General features: G+C 41.1%; 1 protein-coding gene across 1 annotated transcript in view; it reads right to left on the bottom strand.

Moving 5' to 3' along the window:
- Positions 1 to 2,713: 2,713 nt before the first annotated feature.
- Positions 2,714 to 18,664, bottom strand: part of LOC139338461 (cadherin-18-like) — a 252,805-nt gene continuing 236,854 nt past the window's right edge. Inside the window, exons 11-12 of the mRNA XM_070973476.1 lie at positions 9,668 to 9,934; positions 2,714 to 5,811 (exon numbers count right to left, since the gene is read on the bottom strand). Coding sequence (XP_070829577.1) covers positions 5,156 to 5,811; positions 9,668 to 9,934 — 923 coding nt within the window. The 3' untranslated portion in view covers positions 2,714 to 5,155. The remainder of the gene's footprint in view (positions 5,812 to 9,667; positions 9,935 to 18,664) is intronic.

The following is an 18,664-nucleotide window of genomic DNA, read 5'->3' as shown; positions in this document are numbered from 1 at the left end:
TTCCTTCAAACTCCATTTAAATTGCACGTTTAACAGCCCAGTTTAATAATAATAACAATAATAATAATAATAATAATAATAATAATCCGGGATTAATCCCCAAACCCCCTATTAGGTAGGTGCTGAACACTTTCTACCATAACACAGTAGTGATGTGTCAGTCGTGTGTCGGTTTGAAGTAAACGATTGGAGCCAGAGAGCGAGCTGCTTTGGGGGTTTTTTTGTTGTTGTTGTTTTTGTTTTTTTCTCGACTTTTTTTCCATTCAAGCCGCACGTAATTGGTCAAATACTTGACGCGTGGTGGCCTTATCAATTTTGGCGAAGTGGTGATCAGGCCTGCCCAGACCACGCCCCCCCATCTGTCACGTTCTGCATCCGCCACTGCTTGATGTAGAAAGTACACACACCAGTCCACCAGTTTGTTCTTGTCTGACTGACAGACTGCTAATGGAATTTGCTGATGTGAGTTGCCATGTCTCAAGAAGAGCAAGAGGACAGAAGCTACAGTGTGCAGACTAGGGATGTATATCTCCACCACTGAGGCCGATTCGATACGCATCTCAATATGCAGCCACCGATAGGATACATTAACGATACACTGAAGCTTCTGTTGATGCGATGTGATGCGATTCGCTCCTGTTCACGATACAATGCGATTCAAAAATGATTTAATAACGATATGACTTGCTTACAAAGAGATGCAGTTTGATATGATGTGATCCAGTTCGATACAGTTATTTGTGATACGAGAGTGTGCCAATATCAGATTTCTTAGAGCACAACTCTGCTTTACTCTCTGAATCAATTTGAGAGATGCATGTAATATTTGTTTTGTTTTTACTTTGCAAACCAATAAATCCTATTTTTAAAAAAGACATAATTCAGTATGTATAGACAGAGCATTAAATTTTATTTATAATAAGCAATCCTAACTCCGAATTATATTCTCTGTCTCTACAATTTTACAAAACGTATAAAACTTCACAGTTTAACAGTTTCAGAAAGCAAGTATTAACAACGTGCACCGTCAGGTTCGTTGTGCTACTGACGTAATTGATAGCTGCTCGGCATTGTTTGCAGATTGCGTGCGTTTTGTCCAGTTTACTTTCTCGCTTGAAAAACCTGAAATATTGCCACACATTTGATTTGTGTGTACTTTCCCTCCATGTTGTGAACAATGCTTGCGTCAGTGAAGGAGGAGCGATGATGCATTCAGGTTGTCTGCCGTCTAGGCAGGGACTTATACTAGAACTTGAAATAATCGAGTTAACCATGGAATTTACCGATGCAGACAGGCTAGAAGAGATGCACCGTAAATTTACCCGTGAATTATACCCGATGTACCTTGAATCTACCGGTGCAGTCGCATCGCAAACGTTTGTATCAGATCAACGATATGAATCCTTGAATCTCATCATCCCCAGTGCAGACCTTATCTTCATGTTTTCATTGTCGTCTCCTTTTTGTCCAGCACCTGCCTTTTAAGGTGCATGTGTGACTTCTACTCATTGCTGCTGTGAGTCGACCATAATAACAAGTGAATTCATGAATTAACACTCTCTCAGATGTACACATACACATACACATTCACACATACTAGTCAGTTTTGGAATTGATGGTGTCTCTTGTTTGCACCTTTGTTACATTCAAATGTTGAAAACATGAGTGGCTTTATTTAGTGTGTGTCTGGCACAGAGGTTTTGGATATCTCACCAGTCAGTGTGCTGGTTACAGGCCTGGTATTTGCGGTTTACCCTGTGAAACCCTTTAAAAGCTGTCTTCACTCCGGACTCCAATTACGTCTGTCATGCATTATTCATATTTTCAGCCCTGTCGAGGTCACTGTTGTTTTTAAAGACAGTACGTACATCAACATCCCTAATTACTTCTTGAATAAATAAACAGCACAAGCTGTGATGTTTATTATAATTTGTTGTGTAACACCAAATACAGTGTTGTGTTTTGAAATCTTTGCTCCAATCCATCTACTTCTAAGCCTTTATAAAAGAAATTGTTAACCAGTACCATAAGAATAGGCAACCTAAGCACTCTGCTCTAAACATGCAACAAAAGAACATGCTGTGTAAAGCCAAATTACTGAAGAGCTGACGTGGTCATTTTTCACGCTTTAGTGCACCAAATATCATCTAAAAAGGATGCATAACTCCATGTTAAAGTGCTCAGCTAATTCAAAATAACGACCATCTAATAAAAGCTGTATTAATCATTGGAAAAGCTTTACAAAAAATTTTGTGGTGATTTATTTATGTCTCTTATCGGGCCTCCAGGGATGAGCTGTACATACACCAGCAGACAAACCATTTCTCAGGCAGATTTACAAATCCCTCCATGGCCGTAAAAGCTGCACTCTGAGGCATTTGAAGCCAATTATTGCATGTAAAATACTGTTGTGTCCCAATTAAAAAACTTTGCTGGCTCTTTGTGTGAAATATTTATTTCCCTGTTAATCCACTTAGAGCACTGGAAAAGAAAGAGAAAAAGAAAAAGAAAAACAAGCTTGTCTTTTTTTGATTGATAGTGTACACTTAGATGGTCCGTCAAGAGAATACATATTTATCACAGTACGTAATGAGAATCCCAAATGGGCCATCTGCCCCACCAGACATAATAGTGCAGTCAAAACACTGGCACTTTTCAAAGATTGCACATATGGATCCAAAAACTAATCAAAGCATATAATAAAACAGGTTTTCTGAAATCATTTGTCTTTTATTCACCGATAAAAATATACACCAGGGAAAATAAGCTTCATTTTGTCCATCTTCCTGATTATTCTTCGGTCGACTTATTCTTTTATTTCCACTCGGAAAAGATCAGAAAAGATACATTGATTTCAGCCCGGTGAAAAGATACACACTGAAGTACAAATTTCCATAGATATACAGAAGTCAGCAAGGTTACTAGGAGAGTGAGAAACAGAAAAGGGCAGGGGAATCATGTCTAATCTTGCATTTGACATGGAAACTGAATGGTCTCGATGATTAACTTGTTACTTGTCAGTGTTACCATGTATCACTGTCAGTTTTGTTGTCCATGTCTCTGCATGCCATGCAGCCTTGTCAGTCCTCCAAATGTACACCTGGTAGCTGTTTTCAAGCCATGGTCTGGACGTTGCACAGTCAACAAATAGCCTTTTTCCACTGCAAGAACTTAATTAAACATAATGTGCTTACTCTTTTACAATTACTGCTTACTGTTCACTTCTTGATTTGGGGAGTTTTGGCACTGCTCAGGCAATCCGTGGCATTGCTGTCAATCAAGGAATTCAGTACAGATTGTAAAGCCCCCTGAGTCAAATTTTTTACTTGCGATATGGGGGTGGCTAAATAAAAAACCCTAAAACCCTAACTTAAACTGATTGTGATTGGTCAAGCAGATTTATTGTCAAGAGTGACTACAACAAACAAACATTTCGGCACCTATATTGACCAGGGTAACCAATAATTGTTGGACAAACCAAAATGTCCAGGTCCTCAATAGTGTCTGGGGAGAAAAGGCCATTCAGAGGGAATTGGAATCAGTGGTTAGTAGCCAGAGGGTGGACCAGAACGTTTCTCAGCATCTGACACAACACATACTTCATTTGCCATAACCATGATCTTTCCTAACCATGACCACCCCATGTGCAGATACTATACAAAGTAAGAAATCAGTGCTACTCAGCATAAGACTGTGTGAAGTCTGTCCCATTGTTACTTGTCAAAGTTTCAAAACTGTGAATGAAAAAACAGACCTAGTATTAAAGCCTCTCAGCAGACCTATCTATTTTGCCTCCTATTATTTATCATTGTCCTGCAGCAGACTTTTTAATTAGCGGAAGCCTGTAAATAGAGTTTATCCAAATACTAATAGTAGAAAATCAGTTTTAAGTGAGGACAAACCCTTAGGATCATTGGGTTCGACCAAAATGCATAACAGTGTATTATCAGCACTGTTGTGATAAGTCATTTTATATTCCCTGATGATATCACCCAGTGGCTGCATGTATAGTGAGAAGGGAAGTGGACTGAGAGAACTACTCTGTGCAAGCCTACAAGATATATCATACCTGTAGGTTTGTGAAACATGCTCTCCTCTGCTAATGATGAATTTTCTGTTGGAGATTTAAGACTGAAACAAGTCAGCAGAAAGACCGACACACTTGACAGTGGATGAGAATTCTGTGGTTGGCAGTGTCAAAAGATTTGCTTAAATTGCGGATAACAAGTATAGTATAATATCTTAGATAACTGGTAAAGTACCTGCAGTGGGAAAATGGTTAGGATAGATCACCTTACATTCTTGGCAATTTGGTCTAGTATTAGGCTCCCGCATGACCATGAAACTTAAATTTAGATTAGCTAACCTTCACTAATTTACACCTGGGAAGCTGATACTTCAGGGTCCTGCTGTCACTATGTGCATGCAAACATATTTAGGGTTCCATGACCTTACAGAATGGACAAATAATAATGATTCACCAAGGGTCTGCAGCTTTCTTTGGCCTTTAGAACACCTGCAGCTTGTGCACCTTCCACTGGGGCCACAGCTTTCACTAGATCTTTCTTTGCAGATAAATCTTAGTGTATTTAGTGAGCCTAGTTTTTGGTTGTGTGATTAACAAATCACTAAAACTCCATGTTCCGACTATTCAAGCCAATGAATGACCTGAACCTCAAACACTGAGTCATCATGCTCCAAGCCAATTTGGTATTGATCTCTAGGTTAGCTGTGATAGGGTTTTAAATGATTGGAGTGAAGATCAAGACCAGAATCCTTAGGACCTAGAACTAGCTGTACCATTCCCACTAACACACATAACAAGCAGAGAAGAGGGAGAAAACTGTTTGCAAATTGACGTGTCATTTTACAACTCTGGTCATCTCTGGACCAGCTTACATTTTGTCCCTCATTTCAGAAAAGAAACACTTGAGCTAGGATGTTTTCCCCAAAATCTCCTTTCAGCCTGTGTTTTCTTCTCTCATGCTACATGTAAATGGCTTTTCTTATCCTTAGATTTCACGATATCACAGTTCCTAATTGCCAGCTTTTTGCAGTAGTAAATAATTCTTGCACCAAAGTTTGAATGGCACGAGTAAAAAGCAATCTGTTTCAGCAAACCTGGCAAAAGGTAAAAAAAAAAAATAAAAAATCATTAGGTGTCAGCGTTAGCTTGGCCTGTAGCCAGCTGCTCTCCAACACTTCGTTCCAGTGTTTGCCTCTCTGGCTCCCAGTCTTCTAAGTCTGCATAGTTTAGTTCGGGAATTGCCGCAGTCAGGCCCAAAGAGCTGACTGACCCGGCCAAGGACCCACAGCCTTCGTAAGCATATGTTTGAAGTGAGTCATACGGTGGGCCCCGTGTGTCAGAGTCTGCTTCTGTCACCTTCTGCTGGATGATCTGCTGAATGATGTCATGACTATCTAGCAGAAGCGAAGGTGCTGACTGGCTGATCTCTCGAGGAACACAGTCAATAACAAACCAGGCAGGTTCTGACTCTGGGCTGTAGTTTCTGTAATCCACCTCCTGTGCTTTCCTCCTCCTCACCACCACAATCCGCTCCTCATCATCCTCGGCCTCACCCTCCTCTCCATATGTGCTGGGTCCACAGCCAAGGTAAGTCTGGAACTTCCTGCGAGGCTCTGAGGCTTTAGGATTTCTAAGTGCAGCAATGTCAAAGGCTTTTGTGTCCTCCTCCCCACCTCCCTCATCGTCATAGGTCACCACATTTTCTCTGATGTCCTCTTCAGAGAGAATCAAGGGCTCTTTGCTTGCTTTCTTATTTCGTAGCTGGGTGAACAGCATCACAATAGCTGGAGGGAAATAAGCAGGAGAGGTAAAAGTGAAGAAAGAAGAAAAGAGAAGAGAGGTACATAGAGAGATAACAGAAAACCAGAGCCAAAGTACTTTTCAATGACATGAAATAAATGATTGGATGACTGCAGATTGAATTCTACTGAAAAACATGAGAGACATGCAATAAACAACAAAAACATGATAAATAACTCCAAAAATAAATAAAATATTCAAAATAACTAAAATACCAGATCAGTTGCATCATGTACAATCATGAACATCAGGTAGACATTGTCCAGTGGGAAAAATACATTTTAATTTTTGAAAATGTGTATTATTACTATTCTAAGTGTCCCTTGAATTATCATTTTAATACTGTTATCAACATGGAAAAGTTGACAGGCTTGCTTTGTGCAAATGTTTTTTATTGAAAACAACAACGTCCATCCATCCATCCATTTTCTCCCGCTTCATCTGGGGCCGGGTCGCGGGGGGAGCAGTCTGAGCAGGGACGCCCAAACTTCCCAAACTCTCCCCGGACACTTCTCCCAGCATCCCAAACTCTACACAACGTGTAATGTTATATTTCACACTAACATTCTCACTTTGAGCAGTCATTCACATTTGAATGAATCAAATCTCACACAATTTAACACTGTCAATAAACAGATGACAAAAAATAAATGCTTGGTTATAAAAAAGCCCCTTCAACAACCCTTTCTAAGACATCAAATCAGGGTGATCCGGAAAAAAATTACAAGCGTGCACATCATTGTAAACTAGGACTCAGGCTATAGTGCAGTTAAACCATGGCTTAAACTTTCCTTTCTTAAGTTTCCTTTGAACATAACAGCATCCATATGCCTCTGTCGAAAGCCATCCATTGTCACCTGGTTTTGACGGTTGCGGCTGAGAATTCGCATTCGCCATATGTTTAGCCATCAAGTGGTATTTCAGACTGGATGTGCTACGGTGATAACTCAGTTCACATCAACAATACACGCAGATAACTTTGGTCTTGTCAGTCGACCCATCTGGCAACTTTTTGAAACTAATCTTTCCATTCAGAATCTTGTCCGCATCCATTTCGGCGTTTCGCGCTTGACATCCACACAAACCGCTAACCTACTCTTTCACAGCAAGCGAGCAGGCAAGACCAAACACATGCGTGGGGCGTGCCTATTGTTTTGTTTCCAATTTACAGTCAGATCCTCTAGTTTTTCTAATGTTACTAGCAGCTTATAAACATAAAAAACTACAAGTTCACTAGGTCACAAAGAGCGTTAATCTCATGATAAAAAAAATGATGCTGTTAAAATTGATTTGCGTTAATGCATTAATAAGACAATATTTTTGACAGCACTACTTATAAAGTAAAAGATCACAGAGCACAGTATGTAATTAGTGAGGAGGAGGACAGAGAGAGGAAGGTGCGCCATATTTAGGTGCATGTGCCATCTTAAGGAAAGATACAGTTCAACATGGACTACCACAAGTATCCCAGTGAGACTACCTCACTGGATTATAAGAACATCTACAAGAGTCTTCAGGCCACAACGAGTCAGGATTTACTACAAACCATCACAACACCTTAAGCTCTCTGCTGGAACACCCAAGAACCTCCCTAAGAGACGTGACCTCATCGTGACTTGAAAGATGTAAGAGGCCATTTCCATCCTACATGAGAGACCACAAAGACAGGGCTTATCACCCCCACCACTACACGTCCACCTGTTATTATGACAGAAGTTCCATAATTAGATGATGTTTTGACAACTGCCCCTACTGTGTGACCACAAATAACTCAACAACAAACATGAAAGAAAGCCTGGAAAGTTCACTGTGACCGCAATGTGAAAGCTGCGTTGTACAGCTTCGTTCTTCAAATTCATGAAATGTGTCAAAGATGTTATTGTTTGGATCCTGCCTTCCTGTCTCTCCTTGTGTGTCTCCTTGCCCTTTTTCCCTGTGTGTGTTGTCTGTCTGTTCACCCCTGTTGGCATGGCTGGGCGACCCCGTACCCCAGCCAGCTCCACCTCCCTCTGGACTCACCCGTGAGCATGCTTCCTGATTTGGCAGAGTATTTAAGGAGAGAGCTCTCTCCTGCCTGTGCTGGATTATTCCTCATCCTCCCATGACGGTGTCTGGTCTCTTGGTCGTAAGTACTACTTCTCTTTTGTCCTCCTCTCCTCCTGAGAAAGAGTTTATGTTCCATGGTTTTGTCCTAGCCACTTATAGTGTGCTCTTTTCTTTTGTTTCAGTGCCTAGCCGCCGCTTCCACGCGTGCCTTGATTTTATACCCGCCTCGTCGGAGCTCCTTTTGTTCTTATCCACTCCTTTTGAGTGCGTTATGTCTAAGAAAGGATCATGGTTTGATTTGATTAAAATAAGTACGTTACTGTTACACAGGTGGTGGAACTTTAGTATGTTATGGAAGTTAAAATGGGTCAGCGTTGATGTCTGGGTTTACACTGTCCTGTTTACATACCGTGTTGCACCTGTTTTTATGGTTTCATAGAAATTACTTATACTACCTGCACCTACCTCAACTGTTTATACCTTATGCCACTTGCACTACTTACATGTATTTATATATATTTTTTTTAATATTATGACTATTTGCTTCATCATCCCAGCTCTGCTTCAGGAGAAGCTCTCCCAGCTGAGCATACCTGACTCCACCTGCAGGTGGATTACAGACTTCCTGTCTGACAGGAAAGTGCGTGAAGCTGGGGAGACACGTCTCTGACTCAAAGACCATCAGCACCAGATCCCCCCCAGGGCTGCGTTCCTTCTCCTCTGCTCTTCTCCCTGTAAACGAACAGCTGCACCTCCAGTCACCAGTCTGTCAAGCTCCTGAAGTTTTTGGACAACACCACCCTCATCGGCCTCATCTTTGATGGTGACGAGTCCACCTACAGGTGGGAGGTTGACCATCTGGTGACCTGGTGCAACCAGAACAACCTAGAGCTCAACGCACTAAAGACAGTGGAGATGGTTGTGGACTACAGGAAGAACTCAGCCTCACCTGCCCCCATCACCCTCTGTGACCATTGACACTGTGGAGTCTTTCTGCTTCCTGGGACCTATCATCTCCCAGGACCTCAAATGGGAAACGAACATCAGCTCCCTCATCAAGAAAGCACAGCAGAGGATGTACTTCCTACTGCAGCTGAAGAAATTTAATCTGCCAAAGACAGTGATGGTACACTTCTACACAGCCATCATTGAGTCCATCCTCAGCTCCTCCATCACCATCTGGTACGCTGCTGCCACTGCCAAGGACAAGGGCAGACTGCAGCATGTCATTCAGTCTGCAGAGAAGGTGATTGGTTGCAATCTCCCGTCTCTCCAGGACCTGTACACCTCCAGGACCCTGAGACATGCAGGAAAGTTTGTGGCTGAGCCCTCCCACCCCAGACATAAACTCTTTGAGACACTCCCCTCTGGGAGGAGGCTGCGGTCCATCAGGACCAAAACCTCACGCCACAACAGTTTTTTCCCATCTGCTGTCAGTATTATTACCAAGGCTTACTGTATCACTGCCAGCTGTACTGCTCTTTTTATTCTAAAAAAAAAAAAAAAAAAAAAAAAGATTGTGCATATATACTTATATTGCTATATGTTTTACTTTTTAATAGCTTATTTTTAGAAGATTTGTCATGCACCAACATCACCATCAAAACAAATTCCTTCTATGTGTAAAATCATACTTGGCAATAAAGCTTTTTCTGATTCTGATTTCTGGTTAGATGCTAAACTGCATTTTGTTGTCTCTGTGTTGCACTCTGATGATGATAATTAAGTTGAATCTAATTTAATCTAGTCTAAAGACAAAGATAGACTTACTTGCACTTGCACTCACATACTTACCCAGTAATATGACAATACACAGGAGTATGGCCACAAATGCCCCAGTGCTGAGGCCAGCTGAAGACAGAAAAGCCTGGGCCTGACAGATGTTGCTGTTACGTCCCCTAATGTTCCTCTGACACATGCAGACCCTGAGCGAGAGTGTAGCAGTGCTGCTCAAAGGAGGCTCCCCACCATCAGCCACCACCAACACCAGGCTGAAGAACTCCTGGTCTTTGTCCTGGCTGAAGCCTCCACGCCGTCGAGATACTATACTGGCAGTGTTGTCTGGGGACAGTGAGGACAGGATGGAGGTGGGTGAGGGAAGAAGGTGTAGAAAGGAGGTTGATGAGATGAACAAAGAAAGGCAAAAGAATGGTAGGGAAAAGGTTGAATGGTATGAGAAAGGGTGAGGGAGACAACAAACAGCACTTTAAGTGAGCACAGTAAATAATGTTGGATGAATGATCTTACTCTGTCTAAAAAAAGCATGATTCTTCATCGTCATGGATCAGACATGATTAGGTAGAGCAGTGCAGGAGCAAGTAACTGACTTTGAAATGGGATGGCTTATTCTTCAGTAGTTCTGAGATTGTACGTATTGTATATTAAAGAAGAAGAAAGAGGTAAAGGACCTGCACATTAAAACAACATTTCAAACTCACAGATCAAGTTTTTGCATTAATGCAATTCAGTCAAAATTTGTTTTTGACAAGGTCACTGTGGCTCCATCCAAAACATTGTTTTGTTTTGTTTTTTTTGTTTTTATGTTTTATATGGACTGTTATGTCTAACAGTCTGCTTATCCCAGCAGACATTTTGATTTGCCATACTAGGACAAGCACAGCTGTAACTCGTAACCTGCTCTGCTCATTATGTGTCCCTGTAAGGCATAATAATGAATTCTGCAGTCATGCTGACTTGTTAGTAAGGCACATGAGCGAACCAGCATTACAGTTATATGAAGATAAATCTAAATGCACTATGATTTTTTTTTTTTTTTCATTTTTCATTTTTTTCATTCCTTATAGTACTGTTTTTATATGAGCAGTAACGTCATTTTAAAACCGTTAAAAGGACGTTGAAGTTGTAACACCAGAAGATGTAAACATTGAGATTAATTAACTGGACAAAGAGATCAATTAATTATACAGTCGAAAAAAACTAAAAATAAAACTAATAATAAATGAAATTCCTAATACATCATCACAGTAAGTTTGATTTATTATCACAAAATCACAACTTACGCTTTGCAGCTCTGAATTGGTCTTGAAGGTTTTAAGGCACATGACGTGCCATTAAATGTTCCACGTTACATGGCATAGCAAATATGTTTAATTTGTTTAATTTTTTTTTTCTCAGCTTTACTTTAGCTTCAAATAATATCATTTTTGAAAGCAGAGAGCTGAGAAAATGGACACTTGCCATCACTGAGTTTCCACTTTAGGTTTTCCCTTCAACTCTATAAATTATTACTGACAAACTGACACTTTGGAACAGTATTCCATTGTCTGGTGCTAGCAGCTCTGCAGCAGCAACAAGGCACAGCATCACAAATTCTCCTTCTGCTATTAGCTTTTTCACCACAAAACTTGCATGCATAACACTTTCAGAATGTGGTCTTGTGAAAGGGCTCCCAAACTCTGCCAACAAGCCTCAACTTTGTCCAAGAGCATTCATCTTTGTTATACTGTGCGTTGTTATTACTGTATGTATCAGTAACCCACCTGGTGCGTGTTTCACCAACCCTGCAGGTATATCTGAGGTCTAGGCTCTAAGAGGAGACAGGAACACCATGGAGCAGTAAGGAAATGAAACCACTCTAGTCCTTCCCTTAATGACTCCCACCAAAACTGGATAAATTTCACTCCAAATCATTTTTTCCTAATTTACAACAAAAGTTGGCTTAAGCAATTACATTCGAACACAGTGTACTTAAATCACAAAGTTTAAATTGTTGGGACCCAACCAAAAAAACAACAACCAACAACAACAAAAATACATGCTTTGTATAACGACACCAAGGTGAGTATAAATTGTTCTTTGGTTACTCAAGAGAATTGTTCTTGATTAATTGAGTGCACTCAAGTTCCTTTGCGAGGAAGACTGACCATCCTGGCTCCCCAGAGGATGATAAAGATGAAGATGGCTGAATGGAATGAGTAGGGGAGATGAAGAATGAAGATGGGGCAGCTATAATCCAGTGAGTGATGATGAGAGAACACAATGAGGTGGAAACCAGGACGCAGCAAGATGAAGGCACATGGAGCAGCTCAATCCAGTCTGTAATTGAGGCTCAGCAAAAACCAGCCAGCACCAAATGTGCAGGGAAATCATTAATTGTCCTTATCAACAGTCCACTTTGTTAGTTTCCCTTTTTTTCAATGTTACATCACACACAATTTCCCCATACTACACATAATAACATTTAACTCACACATTTATGTTTGAACGTAACAAAATTCACACAGCTTAATAAAATAGCTGCCAAGAACAAGTAACATGACTGTGTCTGCCTAAGTTAGCTAAATCAACTAACCATTATCTCAGCATTTCTCTACTACACAGGGGCAGCTGGCCCTCCTTAAGCCACACAAGAAAAAGAGAGAGAAAAGAGTTTATTTTGCCGGTCTAAATCTTAATATTATTGTCCAATCAGCAGCCTGAATATCACTTTCCAACCAGAAGCCCCGCCCCCTCGGGGCGATTTCAGTCAGATTGAAAATCGCCCCAGGCGCTCTCATAGACTTACATGTTGACATTCTTTTTTTCAATTTTTGGACCCTACAATTCATTTCTATGGGCTCCGGGAGGGCTTGCCCCAACGTGTTTTCGTCATACGCACTGATGCGTGCTCGGACGATACGCACAGCACATGCACCTGTCGGGACTCAGGAGACTACAAGATCAACATGGCTAGCAGCTAACATTGGCCTTGCTCTCCATGGAGAGAAAACTTGTCAGGAACATGCCTGATTTCAGTGAGAGGGTAATTGATCACTGCCCTGCGATCGGCTGGCAACCGGTTCAGGGTATACCCCGCCTCTCGCCCGTTGACAGTTGGGATAGGCTCCAGCCCCCGCAACCCCGAAAAGGGATAGTCAGGTATAGACAATGGATGGAGGGTAATTGATCACTTTGCCTGCTTTAAAGAGAGGCGAGCAAAATTTTAGTACAAGTAATGAGTGAGTGCGTTATTAAATGGTGAGTTGAATTGTAAATAGTTGTATTGATTGCATATTGCCAGCCAAATACTGTATATACTGAATATGTTGTGGAAAGATTTGATTAATTACAGTTTTGATGATAGCATAATTTCATTTGATTTGAAACTGTAGACTGTGCTAAACAGTGATTTCATGGGCAAACTAGTAGATGACAGTGTCAGTGACAACTTGTCAAAACTTTCCAGCCACGAGTCTCAACTAACACGGCTCTGCTCAGTGCTCCTCACTCAGCTCATGTCCTAGGAATCAGATTTGTGTCAAAATAATCAAACAAAACTTCTTCAGTATTAAACAAAAATAAAAATTCCATAGAGAATAAAACTCACTGAATCAAAAAAATGTAATCTCAAAAGTAAAACTTGTAACTTGCAAACAAATTATTTGTGCAATTGAGTAAAATATTGGTCTTTTACTTTTGTCATATCCTCTGTTTCTTTCTCACTGCTCAGACTTTTGCTCTCACCGTCAGCTTTGCAGTCACGCTTTATTTATTCAATTCAGCATTTCTTAGTGCAAGGGTGTGTGTGTGTGTGTGTGTGCGCGCATGCACTGTCTGTAACCCCGCCCTTCCCCCCTGCTCAGTGCATAAAAAAAAAAAGCGGCTCCCGCTCTGGCTCTCAGGCAGGAGACTGCCCCGATCGTTCTACAAGCCTTTTCGTTCGCGACCGACACATCACCAATTCCTCTACCTGTTCCACTGTTTTAAAAAGTAGTGGCGCAACTTGGTGGGCGTTATCCTGGTAACTTCTCTGTGTGAGAAATACAAGATATGGCGTGTGAGCATGTGAATGGGTTGAAATGCGTGTCGCCCAATGCGTGAGACTTCAGAGCTTTGCCAGTGAAGTCCAGGTCTGGTGGCGTTGCCCTGCATGTTTGCGTCTGGGGCATGCGCATGCGTACTTGGAGGAATCGCTGATCGATTACTTTCTCCTGCGACAACTTCCGGGCACTGAACTGTCACTCAAAAACTCACTAGCCAATGGTGACGCACCCCTGAAATGCCCACCCACGTGAGAGGTTTGTGTCAGAATCGCAAACAAAAACTCAGGGAGCGCAAACGAGAGAGCTGGCAGCGAGACCGCAAAGCTGACGGTGAGAGCAAAAGTCTGAGCAGTGAGAAAGAAACAGAGGATATGACAAAAGTAAAAGACCAATAGTTTACTCAATTGCACAAATAATTTGTCTGCAAGTTACAAGTTTTACTTTTGAGATGACTTTTTTTTGTGCTTCAGTGAGTTTTATTCTCTCTCAAATTTTTATTTTTGTTTGATACTGAAGAAGTTTTGTTTGATTACTTTGACACAAATCTGATTCCATACAAACAGCTTTGTCCTTCATATCCACAAACACATACTCTGCCTCCCAACTGCCTTGAAAACCCCTGTTTTCAAAGTCCACTGCCCGTTTGGCCATTTTTCGGGGAGAAGGTAGCTGAAAGTTGACCACAGGTAACAAAATCAATCAGGCTGCTGATGAACGAGTGGGGCAGGGACGCGCGCTTGCGGGCCTTTTATTGATGTGCCGACATACTGGCAGTGCATTGTGGGACTTGTAGTACTGGTGCGTGCATAGATTTTATAATGCGGGCTAAAGATAATTCCATTGCGGGCAGAATTTGGCCTGCGGGCCTTGAGTTTTGACATATGTGTTCTAAATGGTATTTATGACAATGGTATGTGACAATGATTACTGGGAAATATATGGAGGCAGGAGCTGCAAGAAATGGAAGCTAAACGGGCAGAGATACAGCTGTTAAATATGTATGAAGAGTATAATCTTTACAAAGCACTGTACGTCCAAACTGCCCTGGGGGGCTACAAGCCATGATGAAGCATGTCAGCTAGCAGACAGAGGTATGTGTTTATATTTGCATGTCTTTCTATATGTTTGTATTTATGTGTGTGGTTTTGGTAATGTATTCTGGGTATGCCCATGGGACTCTGCACAGAAGGTTATCCTCATCTGCATAGTGTGTTGACATGCAAAAGCCTCTGGGTATGCGCACGCAAACAAATATAAGCACATATACGAGCAAGGTCACTCTCCTCACCTGCAGAGGGAGTGAAAGACAAGACACACAAAATACTTCTGAGTGTTTGGTGTTAAATCTTGTCACCAGTTCCTTTTTTTTTCTTCTTCTTCTTTTTTTTTTTTTTAGTTCAATTTCATTTAAACAACAGGGGTGTGTGTGCTAGGGGCTGCACGATGGCGCAGCAGGTAGTGCGTGTGCCTCACAGCAAGAAGGTTGCCGGTTCGATCCCCGGGTCAGGCGGGGCCTTTCTGTGTGAAGTTTGCATGTTCTTCCCGTGCATGTGTGGGTTCTCTCCGGGTACTCCGGCTTCCTCCCACAGACCAAAAAAAACATGCTCATTAGGTTAAATTGATGACTCTAAATTGTCCGTAGGTGTGAGTGTGAGTGTGAATGTTTGTTTGTCCTTGCATGTGGCCCTGCAATCGGCTGGCGACCGGCTCAGGGTGTACCCCGCCTCTTGCCCATCGTAGCTGGGATAGGCTCCAGCCCCCCGCAACCCTGAAAGGGATAGGCGGTATAGATAATGGATGGATGGGTGTTTGTGCTGCTCACAGCTTTGTAATTAACATCTGGAAAAATTCTTAGTCAACACCAGTCCCCCATTACTCATACTACACAGTAATAACTAGCAGTAGTTTCCACTGCAAAGACTTTGTTCCTAATCAAGAGATTACATGAAAACTGCTGACAGAGAGTATTCAAATTATCCTGAGTAAGCAGCATTTTGTTTTTGAAATTAGTTAGTTTTTAATCTTTTTTGCTTGTCTTCTTCAGATTTTCCCAGGATTCTCCCATATTTTATCATTCTCTCCCACTGTACTCTTGTTTAAATATTTTCCTGTAAATCTTCCGTATTTTCAAAGATTATTTTGTATTTGATGTGTTTGCTACATTCCCCTTCTGTAAAGCAGGTGGCAGTATGTAGAACTTTAGCTGCAACATCTTGTGATGAGTCATTCACTCAAACGGCTTATGCTAGTAAAACAAGAGGAGGGAGAAGAGGAAGGATGAAGGTCAGAGGGATGGAGTGCCAGCCAAAAGGCTAACAGTTTGTGCAAATACCTCATCAAATGGGAGGAGGCTTACCTGTACTTAATGTAGAGCAGTATCAGTCAAAGTCATGTTTTTTTTTGTAAAATATGCCACATGGATTTTAGTCTATTACACATAGGGAAAAGTGATGTGAGCCACCATGACAAAACAAAAGCATAAGCATGCCCAAGAGGTGCAGAAACATGTTCCACCAATGACTGCATTTATACAATCTCTCTCATTGGTTTATGTGATTTTGCTGTGTTGGTGTTCCTTCAACATCATAATTAATGTTGCTTCAGTTCCATCACTGTAACTGACCAAAAAGAGACAAAGTCCATGTAGAGAGCAGATCATGATGGATGAATGTGTCAAGTGCAGGACCTGGACCTGAAAGACGTGTTCATGTCCTGTGTGTTATATGCCGCATTTCAAATTATTATGTAAATTGGATTTAAGTGTCATAAACATTTATGTTTTTGTTTTTCAATTAAACTCATGGATGGTATTGTGTCTCAGGGCTCTTTGGATCATTGAAATCAATCTCAGACACCTGTGATTATTAGTTTGCCAGGTGAGCCCAAAGGAAAACTACTTAAGAAGGACGTTCCACATTATTAAGCAGGCCTCAGGTTTCTCTCCGCTGCCGAAAGCGTCAAATGCAATATCTTGGACAAGGATTGAAAACTTTAGATATTTCACGAAAACTTAAGTGTGATCATCATACTGTGAAAAGATTTGTGGCTGATTCAGAGCACAGACGGGTTCATGCAGATAAAGGCATAATGAGGAAGGTTTTGCATTCTGTTTGAACTGGACATTTAAACTCTGGACATCTCATTTAAACTCATTTAAACACTTGGCATTTAAACTTGCTTTCTGTTGCATTGGACATTTTTACTTTTACTTCTGTTTGGACATTTTTACCTTTATCTCTGAATTTTGTAGAATAATTTGCACTTGGATATGTGGATATTTTGAATATCCTAAGAGTTTCAAATTTTTAACAAATGTTTATTAGTTAGTAGCTTAGTCGTGACTGCTGCCTTTTTGGTCTGTCAAACAATTTCTGAGGTTCGCCATTGTTCCGGACAGAACATTGACATTCTCTTGTCTAAGACTCTCTAACTCTGTAAGAGACTGTAACTCGGGATGATAAAAACATGGCAGAAGAATGTCAGTCATCAGCAGCTTGGAAAACCAGCATTTACAGCTGGAAATTTTTTCTGTTTAATATCAGATTGTCCATAGGTACAACATCAGTTTCCACTCAACTTTACGTTCCTCTGACTGTTAGCAACATACACAAATTTTCTCATGCTCTGCCTTGTCTCTCTGATATCAAATGCTGGATGTCTCAAAAGTTCCTCCTGCTAAATGAGTCCAAATCTGAATACTTTTATTCAGCCCACCAAACCTGACCTGTGACTTGAAAAACAATCTTGGAGACCTGTGCTCCAACCTCAACCAACCACCTAAAAACATAAACAAACAAATATGTGACGAGCATGGTAAGGACCCAATTGCAATACCACCAGTACACGGAGGTCGCTTTCACTGACTGATCTTGGGATTGACATGGATGTATAAACTGTAGTACTGAACAATGTCCTGGTCGTAACTATTATCTCACAAAGTACAAGGCGTAGCAAGATCTATTGAGCGTTTCTTGAAATATTAGGTGAACCATTCAACAGTAACTGACAGGCTGAGATCCATGAAGTGCAGGATGAAACACTGAGTCAGATACTGAAAGCAGAGGTGTTTACCAGAGAATAGACAATCAGGTGAAGTCAAAGTCAAGCAGGCCCGGTAACAAGAGATCAGGTCTAATATAAATGCTGGAGAGTCTTGCAACAACAATCTGGCAGGCATCTGATTTGTAAAGGTCATGTCTGGTCCAAAAACAGTCCAAATTGCAAATAAAAATCTGCCCAGTTGCAGTGTAAAAGTTTTTTAGCTGTTCATACATACTGTAAAGACAGCTTAAACGTTCAGGGATTTTTGAAAGAGTGGGAATGGGGCTAGAAAAACCAAATTTGACTCATTATTTATCCATGATGTTGTTGCACACTTGGACAGGAAGAGGCTCCAAGCGTGCATGAGTTTCAACAAGTTTCTTTAATGTGTCATCTTCCTTCAGATACAGGTGCAAAACAACACAGACACGTCCACCTAGCTACTGACACACTTCCTGCTCGGTCCACTCACTGACATATGCACGCCTGTACGTCGTACCCCCAAAAGGACTGTACTTTTTAAATGCATCAAGCCTCCATTGAATTTCTATTGTGCTATGTGCTGTAATTTACAAATCCGCTACATCCAGTACAAATCATCGTATGTTCTCTGTGTTTTGGGGATTCATCAGTGAGTAGAATGTGCTGTCTCACACTGTGACACTGAACAGTACAACTGACGAAATACATGCTACTCTACCTTGTAGCTAGAAAATGTTGGGGTTGTATGCAGCCTGAAATGAATACAAGCAGACCCTATTCATGACTAAGGAAGGAACTGTGAGCTACATTTTTCAAGTTAAAAAAATTATTTAATCTACATTTTAGTTTACAGTTATTATTAATCCTAATACAGTTAAAGACTCTGGAACTGAACATCAGTAAAAAATAACATTGCACAGCAAAACACAAACAGAGGAAGTATAAAGCATCTATAAACTGGGGTGCAGAAAACATTTTAGGTCAGATACTCAGGTGATTACCAGGA

Source organism: Chaetodon trifascialis, chromosome 11, assembly GCF_039877785.1.
Source record: "Chaetodon trifascialis isolate fChaTrf1 chromosome 11, fChaTrf1.hap1, whole genome shotgun sequence".
Lineage (NCBI taxonomy): Eukaryota > Metazoa > Chordata > Actinopteri > Chaetodontiformes > Chaetodontidae > Chaetodon > Chaetodon trifascialis.
This window is presented reverse-complemented; position numbering and strand designations above follow the sequence as displayed.